The sequence below is a fragment of the Culex quinquefasciatus genome, chromosome 2 (assembly GCF_015732765.1).
Source record: "Culex quinquefasciatus strain JHB chromosome 2, VPISU_Cqui_1.0_pri_paternal, whole genome shotgun sequence".
In the NCBI taxonomy this organism is placed as follows: domain Eukaryota; kingdom Metazoa; phylum Arthropoda; class Insecta; order Diptera; family Culicidae; genus Culex; species Culex quinquefasciatus.
This window is the reverse complement of record NC_051862.1, coordinates 94,905,844-94,927,441: the sequence shown is the minus strand read 5'-3', so window position 1 is coordinate 94,927,441 and position 21,598 is coordinate 94,905,844. Positions and strand designations below refer to the sequence as shown.

General features: G+C 40.9%; 1 protein-coding gene across 1 annotated transcript; it reads right to left on the bottom strand.

Moving 5' to 3' along the window:
• Positions 1 to 2,329: 2,329 nt before the first annotated feature.
• LOC6036866 lies at positions 2,330 to 20,764 on the bottom strand. Its single transcript, XM_038251492.1, has 5 exons — positions 18,731 to 20,764; positions 18,563 to 18,655; positions 13,946 to 14,106; positions 5,064 to 5,582; positions 2,330 to 2,520 (listed from the first exon to the last, which is right to left on the bottom strand). Exons 1-5 carry the CDS (start codon positions 19,970 to 19,972, stop codon positions 2,358 to 2,360), a joined length of 2,178 nt encoding a protein of 725 aa, XP_038107420.1. The 5' UTR covers positions 19,973 to 20,764; the 3' UTR covers positions 2,330 to 2,357.
• Positions 20,765 to 21,598: the final 834 nt, after the last annotated feature.

Here is a 21,598-nt window from a genome sequence, read left to right as displayed (position 1 = left end):
TCGGAGTCGGCTAGAGTTGGTAGGCCGGAGTCGGAGTCGGAGTCGGCTAATCTGAGAAAGCCGGAGTCGGAGTCGTTTGAAATATGACCCGACTCCGCAGCCCTGCTTGGAAGTCGTCAATCCACTTACATTTAGTAAACAAAGATTGAGCCAAAGATTGAGAAGACTCTGCGCATTTGTCTAACATTTCGGATTGACGTGTTGTGAAAAGACTGCAGCTGCACGTAGCAGGGAATTTCGGCATACAAATTAAAACTGTCAGGATTTTACTGCTTTGGATTACGACATCCTTCTACCAGAAGAATGACGCCACCACATCGATAGCGTATGTTTTCTTTATTCTTCTGTGATTTTGTTTTGATAATTGGGACATATTTAATATAAACAATTAGTTTTTATTTTCTTCTTATTTTCTCTTCCTTAATCGGGTATACTTTCATTCTCTTTTTAGTGTAGCGTTCAACTCAAAAGTTGATTGATGCGTATTACACAAACCGCATTTTTTCTGTATATAGTACAATAATAATAGCAATAAATAAAAACATAATTTATACGTCTCTCTCTTTCATACAACCGCGGGCAATCATATAAAACATATAAAACAATACTTAAATTGCGCGGACTCGCTCTCATCCGCCACTTATTACGTAACAACAGAATGTGAATTGGCGTTCGTCACTCTCATCCGTCTTCGCTCTTACAACCTATCTGCTGGGATCTGCTTTGCTGTTTGAAATCTAGAGCAAGCTTCCACACCTTTGAAAGCTCGCTCCGAAAAAAATATAAACTAAATTTTGCTGGTTGATCAAATGTATTCACAATTTGTGACTCGCGACGGCGAAAAAGCTAGTAGAGAAAATCATCCGTGATTGCTTCGCTCACTCCACTTAAAGTTAGACCCTTTTTTTTCTTTTGCTACGACACACATTTCCGAAATTTCTCCCAAATCGACATTCGAAAAACACCGAGTCTATTCAGTTCTGTTGTGTTTTCTTCGGAGTGAATAATTTGCGCCTTTTTTCCTAACAACACATTCGATTTCACCTATTCTTTACCTTTCTGCGAGAATTGTTTTCTAAGGATTCGCTGGTCCTTACACGCGGCTCGTTTCTGCTCACTTACACGGCTAATCAGTTTTGCTCTAGAGTAATGCTTATTTTTTGAGTTTTTTTTTCCTTCTTCGCTTTGAGTTTGTTTGTTTTAATAAGTTAAAAATACAAATAGTAGTAACTTTAGTTTTCGATATCTCAATTTTTCAATGATGTTAAGAGTGTGTGCTTGTGAGTTTTGTTTTGTGTTTTTTACTTATTTGATTACAAGTTTGTTTGGAAGAGATGAAAGGTGATCGATAGGAGAAAAATTGCGGGAGGAACATGTACAGAGAAAGGAATTCGAGAGCGCAACCTGATCAAAGGGGGGTTGCGCCTTTGAGAGAGTTTTGTCTTCTGAATGTAACGCTAAGCTGGTTTGGCTATACAATATTTAGTTTGCAATTCTACAACTTTTTTGTTGTTGTCTCGCTACGGATTTGGTTTCTTTTTCTGGGATAATTTTTCAAATTTATTTCAGATAATAGTTTTGCGCTTCGCTAAATGTGGGTTTTGGTTTGTGTGATTAAAAACGACGTAGTTTCAATACTGCTTCTACAAAAACAACTACGAGTTGATTGACACTGATCTCTAGACTGACTAAAAGGTATCGCCGCTGTACCAGGGGTGGATCCAGGGCGCCGAGGGTGGGGGGGTTGGCGGGTAGATGGTGGGTGACGGCAGAGCACACGAGCGGGCAGCAGCAGCGGCGTTTGCGGCGGCGGCGTCGTACGAACCGGCGCCGACCTGCGAGTACGATCCGGGAGCAAAGTGCGGCGAAAAGATGGCCGCCGCACTTGCGGCCGATGCCGCCGACAGTTGCTGGGCGGCGGCCGCGGCAGCGACGACCGCCGCCTGCTGTTGCTGTTGTTGTTGCTGCTGGGCAGCGGCAGCGGCGGCCGCAGCAGCTAGCGCAGACTCCTGGAACGCGTACGCCGACGAAGCCGCCTGAGCTTGGGCCAACATCCGGCTGGAGGCGTCCCCGTAGTAATCGGCTGCGGCTTGCTTTTCCTGCTGATAGCGACACGAAGACAGCGCCTTTTTGTCGTACGGGGACGAAAAGCCACTACTGCTACTGCTAACAACTGCCGCCGCCGACGACGATGATCCGGAACTTGACTTTTTAACACTCGGCGACGTCGGCGTTAGACTCCACGATGTAATGGTGTTGCTGTTGATGTTGTTGATGCTGCTGCTGCTGCTGCTCGTTATTAGATCCGATAGCGTGCTCTGAGGGCACTGCTGTTGCTGTACCCCCCACCCCAATTCCTAGCTGATGCGGGCCCGCTTGTTCGCCGGCGTTTCCTGGCCAATCTGGCCGCGCACCATGTACTGCAGCTGGGGCATGAACTGCATCACGTCGACGACCTGCACCAGCGGCATCTTGTCGACGTTCGCGCGGCCGGCCTCCAGCAGGGCTTGGTACTGTAAGCTGGAAAGGAGAGGGAAGGAGATTGATTAGATCTATGTGAAATTTCACTTAATCTCATATTGGGAAAATCATTTTTCAGGAGCATCGTCGGAACGATAACGATAATCTAGTGTTTCTTCATTACGATAATTCTATCGGCGATAATCTTATCATCGATAATGGACGATAACTTTCTAAAATCGACATCATTCAACCTTACCATGTTATATTTTCAATGCTTTTACTAAGAATATATTGTTTTAGAATTTAGTAAGTTTCAAAGTGTGAATACTAAAAATTGTTCACAAAATACCGTATTTTTCAAAAGTATTCAAATTTTCATAATTTGCAATATGAGTATCAAACGAAGCAAAATTTGGTATGCTTTTTCACTTCTTTTTTTTAGAAATACTAAAATTTCCACACATCATACAGTTCAGACTCGATTATCCGAAGACATGGAAAAAAATTTACTGCGAACAACGAAAAAAAAAATCGTAAGCCAAAGAAATTTTAAATCCAAGATGGCGGCCAAAATGGGGGTGTAACAATGCAATTTTCAATTTCAAAAGCAGAGCAATTCTCTGAGAATTCGGTCATTCGATTTTTTGTATTTTTTAATCCGACTGAAATTTTTTTGGTGCCTTCGGTATGCTCAAAGAAGCCATTTTGCATCATTAGTTTGTCCATATAATTTTCCATACAAATTTTCAGCTGCCCGTACAAAAATGGTAAATTCAAAAATCTGAATCTTTTAAAAGAATTTTTTGATCGATTAGGTGTCTTCGGCAAAGTTGTAGGTATAGATAAGAACTACACTGATAAAAATTATACACGGTAAAAAATGAGTGATTTTTAATTTCACTTTTTGTCACTAAAACTTGATTTGCAAAACACACTATTCTATTTATTTTTTTTTTTTTTTTTTTTCATTTTCTGATGTGTTTTTGGGGACATCAAATGCCAACTTTTCAGAAATTTCCAGAACGGGCAAAAAATCTTTGACCGAGTTATGAATTTTTTTAATCAATACTTATTTTTTTAAATAAATCAAAATATTGGTCGCAAAATTTTTTCAACTTCATTTTTCGATGTAAAATCGAATTTGCAATCAAAAAGTATTTTGATGATATTTTGATAAAAGCTCAAAAATTCCGACAGATGGCGCAAAGCATCGAAGAATGACGATTTAAATTTTCGCTGTTCGGTTACATAGGAATGCAAAATTAAAATTTAATTTACAGCTCTTAGAACAACTTTTGAGAAAAAATTCAAGTAGTACGAGTGTAAACTTTTTGCCCTCTATAAATTAACGCAATAAAAAAAAATTTCGAAAAAAAAATAATTTTGAAAAAAATATATTGTTTAAAATGATAGAGCAACAAAAGTTAACAAAGTATCAGCTCGAATTTTTGCTCAAAAGTTGTTTTGAACGCTGGAATTTAACAAAACAGAATTCGCATAGGAGAACAGCATCTAATTCCAGCGTGCCTCTAATGTTGGCAGGTTAGAACTTTGACATTCAATTAAAGCTAATTAAAAGCGTTTTCAACTGAAATCGAGTGATAAATAGCTCAATAAGAAGTGAGCAAGCAAGTTTCTATCATAAGTTTTGCAAAATTAGTTGTTTAAATAGTGAAAATCAGCAAATTGGATGGAGTTAGGAGCGAGTGCTTAACCTGCCAAACATACGAGAATTTCCCCTACATAACCTCAAAGGGCGGAAATTTCAATCGACATTCTTCGCTCTGTTCTGCTACTCAACACTAGATGTCGCATGTCGTTTAGCTCTTGAACGGCAATATTTGCGAAAAATTAAAAAAAATGATTGCCTGGATTTGTTTGTACAAACGTCAGCCTGCATACATTTTGGCAAACTGTCAAACACAACAAAATGCGAATTTGTTTGTTTGTTTGCGATAGTGTAATAACTCCTTAAGACAAAAAAAACGAAGTTGACATTATAGCTGGCGGCCACCATTGCTGGTACCAACCACTAGTGTCTTCCTTTTATCTACATGGACTTCGCCGCCCTGGGATCTTAAGTGTATGAAAGTATGACACAGAGCGACGGCGCCGAATACCCATATTTACACAAAGAATTTTAGAACGCCCGCCGCGGGATTCGAACCGGCGACCTCTGGATTGTGAGTCCAGTGCCCAGTCCGATTGATCCACACGGGCAACAAAGACAAACAAACAAATAAACTCGCACTTTTTCGTGTTTGACAGTTTGCTAAACTCGCAAACAACTAAAAATTCCGTCCTTCTGCTCAAGTGACAATTTACGTAAAGTAAGAGGGGGATAGACTGCTTGTTTACAAACGCAGATTTGCCCTATTGAACTGTTACTACGGAATGTATGCCTGCGACTACAAACTCCAGATTTCTGAACTCGACAGTTTTCTTGCTATCGTCCTTTTTCTCGTCTGCAACAAACAGAACACTTTTACGTTACGGCATTTTCTTTAAAACTGGTTTTGAAAACTCGTGTCGTGGAACCAATATGGCGGACCTTTCCGTGTCCCTCCCTCAGAAAAGATTTAAATATTTTCCAAACTTACCTATTGCCGATGAACAGGTTGATGTCGAGTGCGTTCAGCACCCTCCGGCACACCTCCAGGCTGATGTACGGAAAGAACACGTCCTTCAGGTCCTGTATGGTCATCAGATACTCCGTGTTCCGGTACGGGGTCTTGTTAATGCAGTAGATCGTTTTGTTCTCGATCGGTTTCTTCACCACCTCATACGGCTTGTACGGCGTGCCGCCCATGGTCATTTCCGGCAGCATGATCAAATTGCCGTGCCGGGTGCCGCCGCCGTCCATGGCTGCGGCAGCTGCGGCGGCGGCGGCCGCCTGTTGTTGCTGCTGTTGCTGCAGCAGGGCGGCCGCCGTCGAGCGGTAGTTGGCCGCCGACGCCGAACTGATCGTCGTGTTTGATCGTCCATTGGTCATGGCGGCTGCGGCGGCGGCGGATCGTTTTTGCTGCTGCTGCTGCTGTTGCTGCTGTTGCTGTTGTTGCTGCTGCTGCTGTTGTTGGGATAGTGCTGCCGCTGCGGCCGCCGCTCCTGCCATGTTTGACCTTGTTGGAGGGGAAGATAGATCGATTACATCCAGTGCTGCTCGTGAGGTAATAACGCTCTTATATCGGGTATTGTCTACACAACTAGTTTTACTCGCTACAGGGTTGGAAAGAGAAGAAAGGGAAGAAAGTGGGTAGGAGGTGGAGGAGGAGGAGGTGGCACGGGAAGTGGAGGCCGGATTGGGAACAATGGCACCGTACGCCGCTGCGATTGTGGCCGCCGCATTGCCGAGTAGGAGCTTTTCGCGCAGCAGCTCAACCTGCTGACTTAGCAGCTGTTGTTGCTGTTGCAGCTGACTGGCTGCTGAACTGCTGCTGCTAACCGGGATCAAAGCCGGCGGTGGCTGGCGGGCTTGGGCACCCTTTGGGGAGGCCCGCGATGGGGACGCTACCGGAACGGCCGTTATCGAGACCGGATTGTTCTTGGGGTAGGCGGCCGGCTGTTTTGCGGTGTTCTTCGCGGCCGGCGTAATCGTAATGTTGGCCTGCTGGCCATTGTTCTTGGCCGCCAGTTGGCTGAGTTGCAGCTGGTTAAGGTGCGACAGGTTGACGGTGCCATTGGGGCTGCGGGAGGTGGCAAATATGGACAGTTCGGGATTGAGGTGGTAGGGAATCTGAGTAGTGGCGTTTGTACTACTACTGCTGTTGGAGCGTACTGACGATGAACCACTTGACCTAGAAACATTACAATGCGTTTATCGGTTTTGTGGCAAACGGTTTTTTTGGGGGGGGGGCTAGAGTTTTGTTTTTCTTATGCTATCTTATTTGGGGTCGGGGCGGTTTTAGACGACAGATGCATGAAAAAGTGATAAGAAAGTGAAACAATGCGTATTAGCTTAAGGCTTAGCTTCTTCGGATTAGCAAAAACAAACACTAGGACGCGGACAAACGGCACAAGTTGTTAGGCCCAATCTTGGGCTCGGACGCGCAACGCATAATGATTCTAGGATTTGGTCAATTTTGGACATTCAGCGCTGAAGCAAACCGTGGTTAGTGGTGTCAGTCAGTTTTATCCTCCCAACATTTTTAGTAACAACATCAGCTCGACGAGACAGGTGAGATTCGGGGACATCTGCTTTTAGTGTGGAGGAAGGTTGTTAGTGTGAGGAGAGAGGACAGATAAAAATAGAAGCATACAAAGTTTAAGAAGGGTAGACTATTAATAACAGCAACGGTCAAGCAAAATGAAGAATTCTAAAGATGCATTCGGATTGGGAGAATACCTATGAGTTCCAAAAATAATCACAACTATAAATACGATAAACTTCATAACAAGTACATAAAGTGAAGCGTGCCAAAGACAGGAATGTTATATAAACCACTCCAGCTGCTATCGTGAATCATCCCTTCCCAGCAGAGGGTGATCCACGCAGAATAAACGGTGAAGAGTGACAATTCTAGGAACTTTGATGACTCATTGAAAATCCCAAACTCTGTGGCGTAATTAACTGGCCTTTTGTAAAGACAAGGCCATTATTTCCTATGTTTAAACAAAACATAACTCTGTGACGGGAATAGATCGGAAAACTTATTGCGCCGAATATGGGTAAATTAATGTTCTAAAAAGTATAATTCAAAAAAGGGATGGCAACCCTATTCAACAACTCTGTTCAACCCAAGTTTAACCTAAAGCAAAGTGACAGCAGTCGTCATTGTTGTCTAATAAGAGCCGAAGGTTTGTACGGGACTTCGGGTAATCGAAACACGAAAAAAAAAATGTTTTCGTTTTTTTTTTACTTTTAATATCAAATTCGAGTTCTGCGATCCCATTTTAGTCAAATTTGAATGGTTGGTTGCGTATTCAATTGAAAATTGATTTTTTTTTCAATATTTCATCACCGCCATTTCGGTCGCCATCTTGGATTTAAAAATTCTAAATCACCTTTTTTTTCGAAAGTGAAATTTTGCCAAGGCCTTCAAATAATCGAGGCTGGACTATACTACTTTTCAGCAAGGGATGGACAAATTACTGATCCGCATAAAATAAATCTTGAAATTTTCAAGATTATTCAGGTTCAAAAGTCTCTTGATTACATATTTAACTGTTTGTATATAGGACAGCGAATTATTGCATCATTCTCTGGCCTACACATTAATTTGCAACTCAAAACTAGTTAAACAAACAAAAAATGACTGTTTTAAATTGTCTTTTCCTGATCCGTTTGCATCTACGTCAAAAACCAAGATTGTTTACTTTTTACTCTTTGTTCGGACAGCCTTGGTCTGACAGCTCTATCATGTTGGATGTTGGTCTGGACAAGGCGAGGGATAGGACACAGCTCCCGCTTGGATTGGAACCGGAATCGAATGATCGAATGAAACCGAGAAATTATCATTTCTAGAGATTTTTTATGTGCAATAAGCTAAATTTTTGGATTGTTTTTTTAAATGTTTTTTGGATGTTTTTAAAAACCGTCTACAAAAACTCGAAAAGCGAAAAAAAAATTAAAAAAATAACTTGACTCTTAAAAAAAAACATTTTTATTTTGTCTGATGCGCCAAGCTGGGGAAATATGCGCTATTAACCCTCTACTGCCCAATTTTTTTTCGAAAATATTTATTTTTCCCGTGTTCAGGAGGTCATTTTGAGCAACTTTTGTTCTACGAAAAACTTTACTTCTCTTGTTTTATGTTTTTCTTGTTTTATTTTTAGTATATTAATTTGCATTTATCTTGTTTAGTTTATGCTTGTTTTTGGTAGTATTTGGCCTATTCTACCATCTAATATAATTACATTTTGCCTATCTAATTTTTTCACGTTTTTACAGTCATTTTTTCAATTTTTTGCATGTTTTTTCACATTTTCTGCTATAGAATGGCACCATCATCATTTAAATTGCGAAAAAATGCGTAGAGGCATAGTCTGGGACACTACAAAAATTACTGCATACTTCTTTTTACTGAAAGTATAGGAAATGTTAGTAAAAAACACAGCCAAAGTTGACCCCTAAAAAAATGACATTTTTAAAAACACTGGCTAAGTCACATAAAACCAGTTAAACTCCCAACCCTGAAATTTTCTAAAATTTTAAGAGTTCTTCTTTCCAATGCTTTTTAAAGATCAAAAATCGGTTGGAAAATGGATTTTTGGTGATTTTTTAGATTGAAGCCCGTCTAGAGGCGGGGTTAGGTTGTAGAGGGTTAAATCAACATTTACATGGTACATTTCCTAAAAAAATTTTTCGACTGTATTATGTACCAGTTAACGTCAAAAAACACCAAATTGCTGCCGGATCTTTCCGGAAGAAATCCAGAAAAAGATCGGCAACAAGTTTGTGTTGGTTTGACGTTTGCTGAGGGCGCCGAAAAGTTTGGTTTTATTACTGCTTGCCAAAAACAACAGGCTCTACTCAATACAGATTGAATTCGTTAATAGAGTTATTTACGTGCGCATGTATTGCGTGTACGTACACGAAAAAAAGTGAGGTTAAATTTTGTCCGGCCAGCAAAATCAAATGGTGCGCTCACAGAGTAATCCAGAGGACGCAGTCCGAACAAAAGTCATCTATTTTTGTGGCTGCGTTACGAGCTTACCCTTTGGTATCGTAGCTGCGTTATGCGTTTCCTGATGAATATTTTCATCAAAGTAAACTCAGTTTTTTTTCGATTTGTTTGTTTTGACAAGTGCTGAGCATGGAATGACGTGGATTTTAAAAATGTCAATGTTTCTTTAGAACATTTAAAAGAACTTGGGGAGCTGTAAACTTCTAGCAACTGTTAAAAGACGACCACCTCAAGTGAAGTTTTTGGGATCTTCGTGATGAACCTTTTAATCAGAGCCGTACGCCCAAGGGGTCATTTAATCCTCCTTCTTACGCTGAAGTTTACAATGAATCAACATCCCCGTTGGACCAGCTCAACCGAACCAAAATAGTCGACTAAAATTGTGCTAGGACTGTTGGATGTTGCTTCCATCCTGACAGCACAGGGTCTATTCGTACTTCAACCAGGTGGCCATGAACGCCAACGATGGAATCTGCAGGCACTGGGTCAATGCTTCAATTCAGCCCAGTATGAGGATTATAAACTAAAGTATATTAAAAGCAAAAAGCTTCCATCGACACCTATATTTCTTGTATGGCCCGTTACTCCCCAAAGAAATTAATTAGAAATATTCAATAGGTAAATTCGACAATCTGCTCTTTTTGACCACGACAAAGAGTTCGGTCACAACGGTAAACTGTATGTTTCGACTTCAACGCACTGGAGAACCGCAACAGCTCCAGAAATCTTGAGAAGGGCTTCGTAGCGCGGTGGGAAGCGGCTTAGGCTGCCGATCCCTAAGTTGCTATGGGGCGCGGGATCGATCCCGCTTTATCCTTCTGGAGCTTTTCGTTCAATGTATGTCCCGTTTAATATTAGTATTCAGTCTGCAAAGACGGTGTGATTGTCTTTAAAAACACAGCCAACGCCCTGAAATTTCCGCATGCATTCTTTTTGATTCATTTTAGAGCCATTAGAAAATTCACATTGTTGATTTTGGAATTGTGAAAAAAATTGACAGCTTATAGAAAAGTCATCAGAACCTAAGAGCTCTTAGATCTGAACGCTTGAAAAAAGTAACGCTCAAATGTCAGTTTGCCTCGTGCGTTACGACAACCGAAAGTTTTGCTGAAGGGGGGATGTACCACGATGTACCGCGTAACGCAACCATAAATCAAATGCCAGTGCTCCCTCTGGATTACTCTGTGGTGCGCTAGTGTGTGTACGCGAAACGTCATAAAGCTCTATTCAAATGAACGACTGACAGCTGTCAAAAGCACGAAACCACGTGCTCGGAAATCGAAGAACAAAGGGGTTGAAATGTAAACATTATTTTGCCTACTCAGTTTTAAGGTTTAAGTGCTTTTCGAAATAGTGCAATTCGCTAAGTAATGCATTGCTACCATATTGGCCGCCTTCTTTGATTACACAGTTCAACAAAAAATCAAATGTTTCTTGTTTCTGAGACGAGAATATGTGTTCCTAGTAGATTTTTGCCTGCTGAATCCGAATCCGGGTCCCGAATTGCTCCAAATGGTCCCAATTTTGAGATTCAACCGTTTGAAATGTTAGTTTAGGCCAAAATTAGCTACTTTGCCGACTATTTTACAAAATAACTATTGAATAAACAACTAAACCAATTCATGTATCTTAAAGTTCACGTTTTCCCCTTTCTGAAACACCCCTGGTTTTTAAAATTTGATTGTTTCTACGCATATTTATAGCCATTTTAAAATTAGAATTTGACTTGCATGCAAGTTGGAAAAACTTGAATGAGAACCAACTGAAAATATAATTATAAAATGGCTATAAATATGCGTAGAAACAATCAAATTTTAAAAACCAGGGGTGTTTCAGAAAGGGGAAAACGTGAACTTTAAGATACATGTATTGGTTTAGTTGTTTATTCAATAGTTCTTTTGTAAAATAGTCAACAAAGTAGCTAATTTTAACCTAAACTACCATTTCAAACGGGTGTATCTCAAAATTGGGACCATTTGGAGCAATTCTGGACCCGGATTCAGCAGGCAAAATTCTACTAGGAACACATATACTCGTCTCAGAGACAAAATCTTGTTGGACTGTGTTATATGTTCCCATCACATCACTATAAAGCACACACTAAAGCACTAAATTGAAATTTGAGTTTAACCGTTTAGCGTAAAAAACATTTGTTTTAATTGAATCTGAACCGTGTAAGAAAGATTTCCCAGTATTAAATTTAAATAAATTTACAAAAGTTCGTATTAAAAAGTGGGTAAACGAAGTCAGATTTTTGTTAAGGGTGTAATGATTGTCAATGGTGGTTTTGGATAAAGAGTCCAGAAATAGTTAAGAGGCAGTTTTTGTAGATTTGTGTGTGTTTTTTTTAATTATTGATGTGAAATTGACCCCAAAAAGTTCCATCATGTAGGCCTTCTGGATTTTTTGTTATTTGAGTGTTGAATTTCTGATCGAAAATTCAATTTTCCCTTCCAAAACTCCATCGGAGCTCAAAGTTAAAATAAATATTAACATAACCCGAAGTGTATTTGCAAAAAAAAAAAAAAGAAAATCCGATTAGCCAGAATTCTACATCTACAAACAAGAAAAAGGTGGCCAAACACACCCCCCGCCACACAAACATCCACCCACACAAACGCATCGTTGATTTGCGGGGCAGCCTTGGTAGATATCGGGCCCACAATCCTAACTTGCGGCGGCATCATCCCGAACAACCGAAGCAGGCGACGCCAGGATGATAGCGAGAACAACCAGAACTGGCAGCATGTTGTCTTGGCGTCGCCATAGTAACCCGATATCGATTTTCATCCCCTAACCGCTCCCCCTGCCCAGGGAGCTCGGAGTGCTGCGATCTATGATTAGTCTGGTCGTGTTTTTTTTCTGTGTGTACTTTTTTCTCACAGCTGGCCTTGCCACCTCCGTCGTCACCGCTTGCCTAGTTTTACGGAATTAATCTTTTTTCGACAGCTCTTCAAAGTCATGGAGAGTGACTCAGTCGAAAGTTTGTTTTTTTTTTCTCTCTTTGGTTGCTTCGATTTCTGCTGCAGCGTGTGTCATTGGCAACTGTCAGTGTGCGAGACTATCGGAGGGCCCGCGTAAATTTTTAAGTTTGTTTTAAAACTTAAGATAAGGAGAAAAAAAAAACTTTACAAATTGCAACCATGAAACATAAGCCTGACTTGGCACTCGAGTTCCTCGCACAGGAAGCGACTTAGTTCAGACTAGGCTGGAGTCTCGACGCCGCACAACAACCTTCGATGACGTCAGACATCAGCGATTACTGGCGGCGGCGGCGGCGGCGTCATTTTCGTTCGTCTGATGTTTGTAGTTGTAGCTAGTCCCGGGGTCACCCGAAGGTTAGCCTACTTAGCACGCGCCGCCGCCATAGCAGGCTAGTTGTAGTGGTAGCAATGTTGGAAGTGGAAAATTTTCGCAGGTTCGGAAAATTTTGACATTTTGGCCCAAATCTAGGGTTTTACGCAATTCTCCATGTAAACTAATGTCAAAAACGAAAACAACGATGGACAGTTTGGTAAATTAATAATCAGTCCCAATACGTTGCAAAAACAATGACTTTTAAAACCCGCCGTTAGACATGACAGTTGGTTTCATCCCGCCAAACAAATCGTAGCAAACTGTGGGTTGCGAAGCAAACAACTTGTCATTTTTCCGGCCTAAAAAAACATGCTATATTTTATCAGGAAATTCTGCTGTTCGGAGGCCAACCAGTATCTATCGTAAAGTTGAGTTGGGTCTCAGAACTCAAATTTGATGTTAAAGGTAAGTAAACTAGTCAAGAACTGGTTTAAACTGACAAATAGCTTTTTAAAAGACTTTCACCTTAAAAGTATAGGCTGAACATAAAATATCAATTACTTTTAACAGAATTAAATCGAACAACTAATTCTTGATTGTCTCGACAATTAATATCGAGTAAAACTGGAACTACCTTTCAAAACCATCGCCAGTGACATCTGCTACAGCGACAAATTGTGCAGCTGTCCCGCCAAAACTATCCATCCACAGCAGAAGTTTCCTGCTTCGCTCCCCGTCTCAGGATGTTCGACCTACTAGCCACACAAGATAAACAAGGACAGAACAAGCTGCTGCCAAGATGTGACGAAAAGCAGCTGCCTTGTTTTCAACACCTTTCCATCGTCCCCGCGGGCAGCATCATTCCACGACCACGTGTAATCTTCCACCATCGCAAGTATTAACTTCTTGGCAGAGAGGGATAACAATTTTCGCCCAACGTCGTTAAGTTCTGGGCGTGGGCGGGATGTTCTCCCCCGCAGAAATAGATGAAGCGAACTTGGTAACAATACCAATGGTACGGTGCTGGTTTTAGCTGGAAAAATGTGACCAACGTTTTCAGCAATAACAATAATAGCAAATTTCAGTCGCAAAAACTGGAGCTCAGTCTGTTTTTTTTTTTGCGCAATCAAAAGTTTCCTACACAATACGTGGTAGTCTCCCACAGACGCCCGAAATGAAACACGACGCAATCATATGACTAACATCTACCTACAACAGAGGAGAGACACACACCGAAACCAATACCACTGTAACCGTCATAATTTTAAGCCAACGCGAAAAGAAAAAAAACAGACACACGAACAAAACAAACAGCAACAACACAACTACTACAACTACTTCTAAAAATGAGAAGGGTTCAAGTAACAAAACAGCCCAAAACGATGAAAAGAGTGTGAGAGAGAAAGAGAGAAGGGAAAGCGTGCTGCTAATCTAGCTTCGGCGATGGCTTAAGAAACACACAACAAAAATTAACCCCAGAGAGAGAGAGAGAGAGTAGACTAATGCTAGGAAGAAGACTAATGCAAGAAAAAAATCAACAACAAGAAGGTAAAGATACTTACATATGAGCGGCCTGGGACTGCGAGGATCGGACGAGCGGTGGCGGCACAGCCTGATTCTGGGAGGACCGCGACGACATCGACATCGTCGGGTTCATGTACGTGTTGTACTGCATCGTGTGCATGTTTTGCATGCTCCGAATTTGGGCCTGGGCTTGGGCGGCCTACGTGTTGGAAAAACGGGAGGAGAAAAGCGTTGAAATGTGCGTTAAAATCCAATCCACAAACAAATATAAGTAATTAATCTAACAATTTGAAGGGAAACTTGTTATAACACAAATGTCTATACATATTTCAAAATTATCGTTTCCCGAACAAGGACTTCAACATCAAGTAGCTATGCTGCAGTCTATAAAACTCGTTAAAATCATTGATTGAAGAAGTACAATCTGTTAAAGTATCTGCTTTCATCCATACTTTTTATTACAGTAACACGTTAATGGCTGTTTGCCTACAGTTGACTGTTCCTGTTCGAAAATACGGCAAATGAAGCATCTAAAGAATAACATACAGATCTTTTTAGTTTTAATTATTCCATATTTCCGTGAAATTTAACGCTTTGTGCTAAAACCAATATTTGAACAAACAATTGCATAAAAATATTCATGTTTAAAAATGTCTGTGGTAACGTTTGCTAGTCCATTTCTCAAGGACTTTGGCATAACTTTAAATTTTCACTGGTCCCTGAGTTCTAGAGATTCCGCTACTGGAATTGTGAAACCTGTATCGTTCATTATCATCCTTCGTTATAAACCCGTCGTTAAATTTAAAACCACATTTTACCAGATTTCACTTTGATTACAAATTTCATAAATGTGTGAAGCCACATGATTTAAAACATTTTTTAAACTCTAGAACAAACTGTTTGCAACATTAAAAACACAAATTTAGTACCATATCGGTTCTTTTAACTTGGATATCGGTTCGGTAAAGGTCGAGAAATTTACAGGGCACTGAACTCTGAGTACTTGAAGTTCTCATCCGTGTTAGGGAAGTGCAGTTTTAGGAGCACCGCTAAGTTTAAACACGAACCAAGCAAAAAGTTTACACTTCTTGTACAGTTAGTTAGTTTTTGGAATTTTTAAACGCATATTGAAAAGAAATCTCGACTTTTTTTTATTAGGTCCTATAAACATATGAAAGACAATAGCTTATAGGACCTTTTCAAAAAAAAAAAACTCAGGAAATATTCATTTTGACATTTGAAAGTCAAAATGAACATTTCTTTTCAATATGCGTCTAAAAATTTCAAAAACTAACTAACTGTACAAGAAGTGTAAACGTTTTGCTTGGTGCGTGTTTTCTAACTTAACGGTGCAAAGCAGAATAATTTATGGATTTTTTGCTCTGCCTAAATTTTCCATGATTTTTGATAATGTTGTAACACATACGTTATTATTTCACTAGTTGAGTGAATCGGCCTGGAGCCATGAGGATGAGGAAAGAGGTTGAGTTTTATTTTGTGGATATTTAATTATTTTCGAGAATATTGGAAGGCGGGATTTTTTGCTCAAAATAAAGTAAACCAGAAGAAAAATTCAAAAGAAAAAATCATACTGTCCAGACTCGATTATCCGAAGGCCTCGGAAAAATTTCACTTCGAATAATCGAATCACGAAAAACAAAATTCGTTGTCTAATTTTTGGTTGTCGAACTTAGGTATGATCCCTAAATTACGCTGAAATGATTTAGAATTTTTAAACCCAAGATGGCGGAGATGCAATATTGAAAAAATGCATTTTCTTTTTTATTATGCAATCAACAACTCAAATTTGACTAAAATGAGGTCGTAGAACTCAAATTTTATGTTATAAACAAGAAAATGAAAAAAATACGAAAAACATTGTTTTTTTGTTCGTGATTCGATTATCTGAAGTGCCATACAAAACTTCGGATAATCGAAAATTCAGATAAACGAGCCTGGACTGTAATTTTAGAAGCAGAAGTTCAAAAATATAAAAAAAAAACGCAATTCAGATATTTAAATCATTGAAAGTGTTAAGTTAATTCAATTTAGTTTTATTAGTGAATAATCATGTTACAATTAGTTCATTTGCAGTACATTACAGAGTTTTGGAATTCCTTTCTGCTGTGTGTTAAATCTCAATCCATTTTGAAACGATTATTGCTTATAACTAAGGGATTACCAAGAGTAAGAATAATAATAGAAAAAAACTTACTAAAACTGCTAAGGAAAGGGGATAGAAATAGAAAGAAAAAAAATTCAAACTAGATTACATTATCCCCCTACGAGAGCAAAAAACTCCGGCAAAACAAAATTCATAAATTTAAAAAAAAATTACATAAATTTAACATAAATTTAGAAAAAACTAAACATTAACCCTCTACTGCCCAAATTTTTTTTTCGAAAATATTTATTTTTCCCGTGTTCTGGAGGTCATTTAGAGCAACTTTTGTTCTACGAAAAACTTTACTTTTCTTGTTTTATGTTTTTCTTGTTTCATTTATAGTATTTTAATTTGCATTTATCTTATTTAGTTTATGTTTGTATTTGGTAGTATTTGGCCTACTCTACCACCTAATATAATTACATTTCGCCTATCTAATTTTTTCATGTTTTTACAGTCACTTTTTCAATTTTTTGCCTGTTTTTCACATTTTCTGCTATAGAATCGCACCATCATCATTTAAATTGCAAAAAAATGCGTAGAGGCATAGTCTGGGACATTACAAAAATTACTGCATACTTCTTTTTATTGAAAATATAGGAAATGTTAGTAAAAAACACTGCCAAAGTTAACGACCCCTAAAAAAATGACATTTTTAAAAACATTGGCAAAGTCACATAAAACTAGTTTAACTTCCAACCCTGAAATTTTCTAAAATTTGAAGAGTTCTTCTTTCCAATGCTTTTTAAGATAAAAAATCGGTTGGAAAATTGATTTTTGGCGATTTTTTTAGATCGAAGCCCGTCTAAAGGCGGGGTTAGGTTGTAGAGGGTTAAATATCTTAAAAATTTATAAAAAAATATGATAACTGAAAAAATAAATAAAAAAAAACAGAGAAATACGAAAAATTTCGAAGTAGCAACACAAATCAAGGATTCAGATGTAGAATTCTAGATCCTCGGAAGTGAAATTTTTTGTAGAATTTGAACGTTTTAGAATTTATCGAATGTTTTGAACAGTCGAATTTTAACCTTTAAAAATTTTGGAATTTTAGAACTTTTGAATGTAGGTATTTTGATATATTGAAACTGAAAATTTTAAGATCTCGATAATTAAAGAATTCCAAAATTTCTAGAATTGAAAAAAAATTTAGAATTTCTGAATTGTAGAATTAGAACATTTTAGAATTTTAAAATTTGTGATTTGATTTGAAAATTTTAGTTTTTTTTAAATAAATAATTTATTTTTATTCTCAAGCATTGAGTATTTTTTTGTTTTTTCACCAAACCCGAAATGTAAAACAAGAACTGGCCATCCCAGCTACCTTTGAACAGTGAGAATTTTGTTGAATAGTTATCTGTTTCTAGTAATTTCCAAAATAGTTCCAGCTGTCAAAAGGTGCGCCCATTCCAAATGTTGGGCAAAAATTTAACAACTTTTAAATTATGTTATGTTTAATACTCAAGAATTACAAGCGTCTTCTTGCGGCTACACAAAAAAAGCAAAGCAATCCACTTAAACGACCCCCGGGTCTTTTGTGGGCTCTGTTGCAAGTTTTTGCTCGTTTCTAGGCGTCCGTCACCCAAAACCTCTTTTACGCAAATGGACCGACGTTTTACTTCCCCATCCGATAGAAGGCCAGGAGGATAAGGCGGGAATCGAACCCGCGCCCCATAGCAACTTAGGGATCGGCAGCCGAAGCCGCTAACCACCGCGCCACGAGGACCCTGCGGCTACACACAAACTCTGAATTCAACGGAATGAGATTAAAAATTCGATGGTTTGTGTCTCTGCAGCGTTGGTGGGTGTCTAAACTTTGCATCAGAAAGTCTACTTTAAGATATTGCTCTCTCACAAATTTCAAGTCCAAGAAATTCAACTTTTAAGTTCATAGGACCTTTACAAAAACTCTGAAGTTTTAGAAGTTTTGCATATAGAATTTAGTAGATTTTTAGAACTGCTGTGCTTTAGAATTTCTGTATTTAAGAATTGTAAAATTTAAGCAATTTGAAAACATTTTGGGGGGTCCACGCTCCATACAAAAAATATTTGTTTTGTATGGAAATTGTCCAGGAGAGGGGGGGGGGGGAGGGGGAGGTCTGAGATCTCAAAAAAGTCTCCACGTGGTTTATGGATGATTCCCTAGCTATTTGTGAAAAAGTTTCAGCTGTCGCAAGAATTTTAAAATTTTTGATCATTTTATTTTAACTCCCCAAGGTTTCTCACGCGGCCATAGAAAAACTCTAAATTCAACGAAATGAGATTTAAAACCTAATGGTTCGTGTCCCTGCAACGTTAAACCTATGTGTTGGTGGGTGTCTTAACTAAACGTCAGAAGGTCTGGCTTTAGGAATTGCCCTTTTAGAAATGTTCAAGTCTTGGACAACAAAGACGACTTAAATCCACGACCACCGACCACAACGAATCGGCTTAACCAAAACATTTGAAGAAAGAACCGTAAATAAGCCGCTCAGCTCAACCCGAAACGTACCTGCTGTGCCTGCGTTAGCCGCAACAATTGCTCCTGTTGCGCCGCCGACAGCAGATTCGCGTGGTTCGACAGGTTCCAGTTGTTGGTGAGGGCCTGGCCGGAATGAGAAAAAAGAAAATGCGTTTTGTTAGAAAGAGTTTAAGAGTTTGCGAGAATTTGGGACGCTACCTGAACCGCCGCGGAGATGTTTGGCATTTGAGCGTTGTTTTTCTGGAGGTTCTGCTGTTGCTGCTGCTGCAGCGCCTGGTACATGTTGTTGGCGGGCTTCCGCACGGCGGCCTGCTGCTTGGCGGCCATCGTGTTCATCATGTTGGTGGGCTGCTTGGGCGGGGGTTGGGCCGGCTGGCGCGTCCAGTGGACGGTGTTGTTGGACTTGGGCCCGGACAGGAGCTGCGAGTCCACGACCTTGCTGGGCCAGTAGTCTTCGAACTCGGTGCCCGGCGGGAAGTAGCCCTTGATGTCGGTGAGGCTGATGACGGCCACGGAATCGCTGGCGAACAGTTCATTGCGGATGCCTTGGACCTTGCAGCAGAACTTGAGATAGGACAGGTCCCAGCCGGAAAGGTAGTCGGCTTTGAGCTTAAGATTATCAGTCTCTCCCTCGAAGTAGAACAGCGGCACCATCTTCTGGTTGTCCCGGACGGTGTAAGGAACTACGGACTCTTTGTTGATGCGGATGAAGCCACACTTGTCGTTGGGCGTGCTGCAGCCCATCAGGAGCTTCTTGTAGCAAACGTCCAGGAACTGGTAGAACTTGTACGCGTCCGAAAGCCGCACGACCAGGTCCTTGAGCGTGAACATTTCGCGGCCAAACTGGAAGTCGCAGTGCTTCGTGTTGATCTCGTTGAACAGTTTGCTCTCGGCCTCGGTGATGTAGTACGACCGGACGCAGGTGCAGCTGTAGATGTCCTGATGCAGGTAGTTTAGATACTTGTTGAGCAGCTTCATCTCGACCATCCGAACGGCACAGTACCGTTCCGACTGCCGGAAAATGTACGGAATGTGAATTTTGCCTGGGAACGTTTCCCAGCCAAAGTGGCCTTTCTGGCTTTCCTCGTCGCAGGCCTTCTTTTCGCCGTTGGCCGCCGTGTCATCGCCACCGGTCTTGGCGCCGTTGGCCGTGACCGGTGCGATCGTGGTCGCCCCGATCGCCGCCGGAACCGCCGTCTGGCCGGGCTTGCGGGTAAGGTAGTTTAGGATGTTTGTTTGACCGGCCGGACCGTTGGCGGCCGCCGCTACTCCTGACGCCAGCTGCTGACCCCCGACGCCAGGCCGGGCCACCTGCTGCTGCTGCTGGAGCGCGGCCTTGGCCGTCTGCTGCTTGTGCGCCTCCATCATCTTGGCCGCCAGCTCATTGATCTCGGCCTCATCGTGCCGTTCCTGTTTCACCTGTGCCACCGGAATCGACATCTTGCTACCTCTATCTTTCTCTCACACACTACAAATTGAAATTCTCACTTGTTTTTCTTGTTTCAAACAATTTTAATCCACTAAATTTCACTCTCGTTATCCAAAATCTTCATCTTCCGGAACCACTTTCCATCTTCACGTTACTTAATCCTGTAGCTGTGGTTAGTGCTGTTGTTGTTGACCAGGTTCTTCTCCATGTGTCAAGACGATTGGCCAACCATGGTTCGTCCAAAACTTCCTCCTCGCGCGAGGAACCGTGTAGAAATCCAAGACGGCCTTGCCTTGCTTCGCTACCGCCGTAATAAACCAGCACCTCCGCGGTAGTCTCGCACTCTTCAACCACAATCACTTTTTTTGGCTTTATTTACGGTAGAAATAAATATTTATTGACCCAAAATACGCACAGTTATTTATCACTCTCCCGCGCGTGTATGCGTGTGTACGTGTGGGTTTATTGACCCCCTCCACTGGTGCCAATGTGTGCACAAATAATTACCCCCCACCACACACTTGACCCTTCACTTCCCCTCCGTTTACCCCACCACTCACTGTATCCAAATTTCCCCGCGCGTTGATCCGGAAATGCTAATTAAAACGCACGCGAACCGTAGCAGGCTGCAAGCTTCAAACCGGAAGTGCACACCTAAATCCCGCGCGATTCCGAGCAAGCAAGCAAAAAAAAAAACAGAACCGTGTCCGTTCCGGTCGCGCGTAATGTTCCAAGAGCGGCGTGGCGTCTGCGGTGTGTCTGTGCCCGTGCACTTCAGTATTTTGTATGAGCCGACCAACACGAACGAGCCACTCCGAAACCCCCCCGAGTCGGAGCGGAGTAGTCTCGCAAGGTCCTGCGAAAATTCTTGTACATACACGCACACACACACACACACAGATGACGACGTCGTCACCGCCTGCTGCTTCGACGGCGCCCTCATTTTTCTTCGCACGCTTTTGCTGCCTTGGTGTGCTGTTGCTATGGCAGTGTGCGAGAGAGACAGAAAAAGAGTGTGTGTGTGCGATTGTCTGTGTGCGCTGTGTGTGTGTGTGTAGTTGAACCAATCGGTGTGTTCGCTTTTGTTGAATTATGTATTACTCATTTCGTGGAAAAGAAGGAGAAAAAGAAGAAGAGTGATAGGAATAAAAAGCACCGCAATCACTCAAAAACATTTCAAATGTGCGGTCCATGCCAAAATGCAACATTCTGCTTTGCACGGCTAAGTTTAAAAACACGCACCAAGCAAATGTGTTCATCGCTTGTGCAAATGTGTTCATCGCAACTGCAAATGTGTTCATCGGTAGGTAGAGTCACTTCGGCACCCGAATGGACCCGAACAACACATTTGCCCAAGCGATGAACACATTTGCACAAGCGATGAACACATTTGCAGTTGCGATGAACACATTTGCATTTGCGATGAACACATATATACACAGACAATTCTCTCTTAAATGAATTCACGTGTGGGGTAAAATGGGACAGTTAAAGATATGTGCAAGGAAAACAATCATAATTTTGTTAAAATTTAGAACTGATTGCGGTACTGATTGCCTAAAAAAGTTGTCAGCCGTGAAAAGTAAGAAACACTAATAGTGCGATTTGCCAAAAATGTAGATGGATTTGCAAACTAC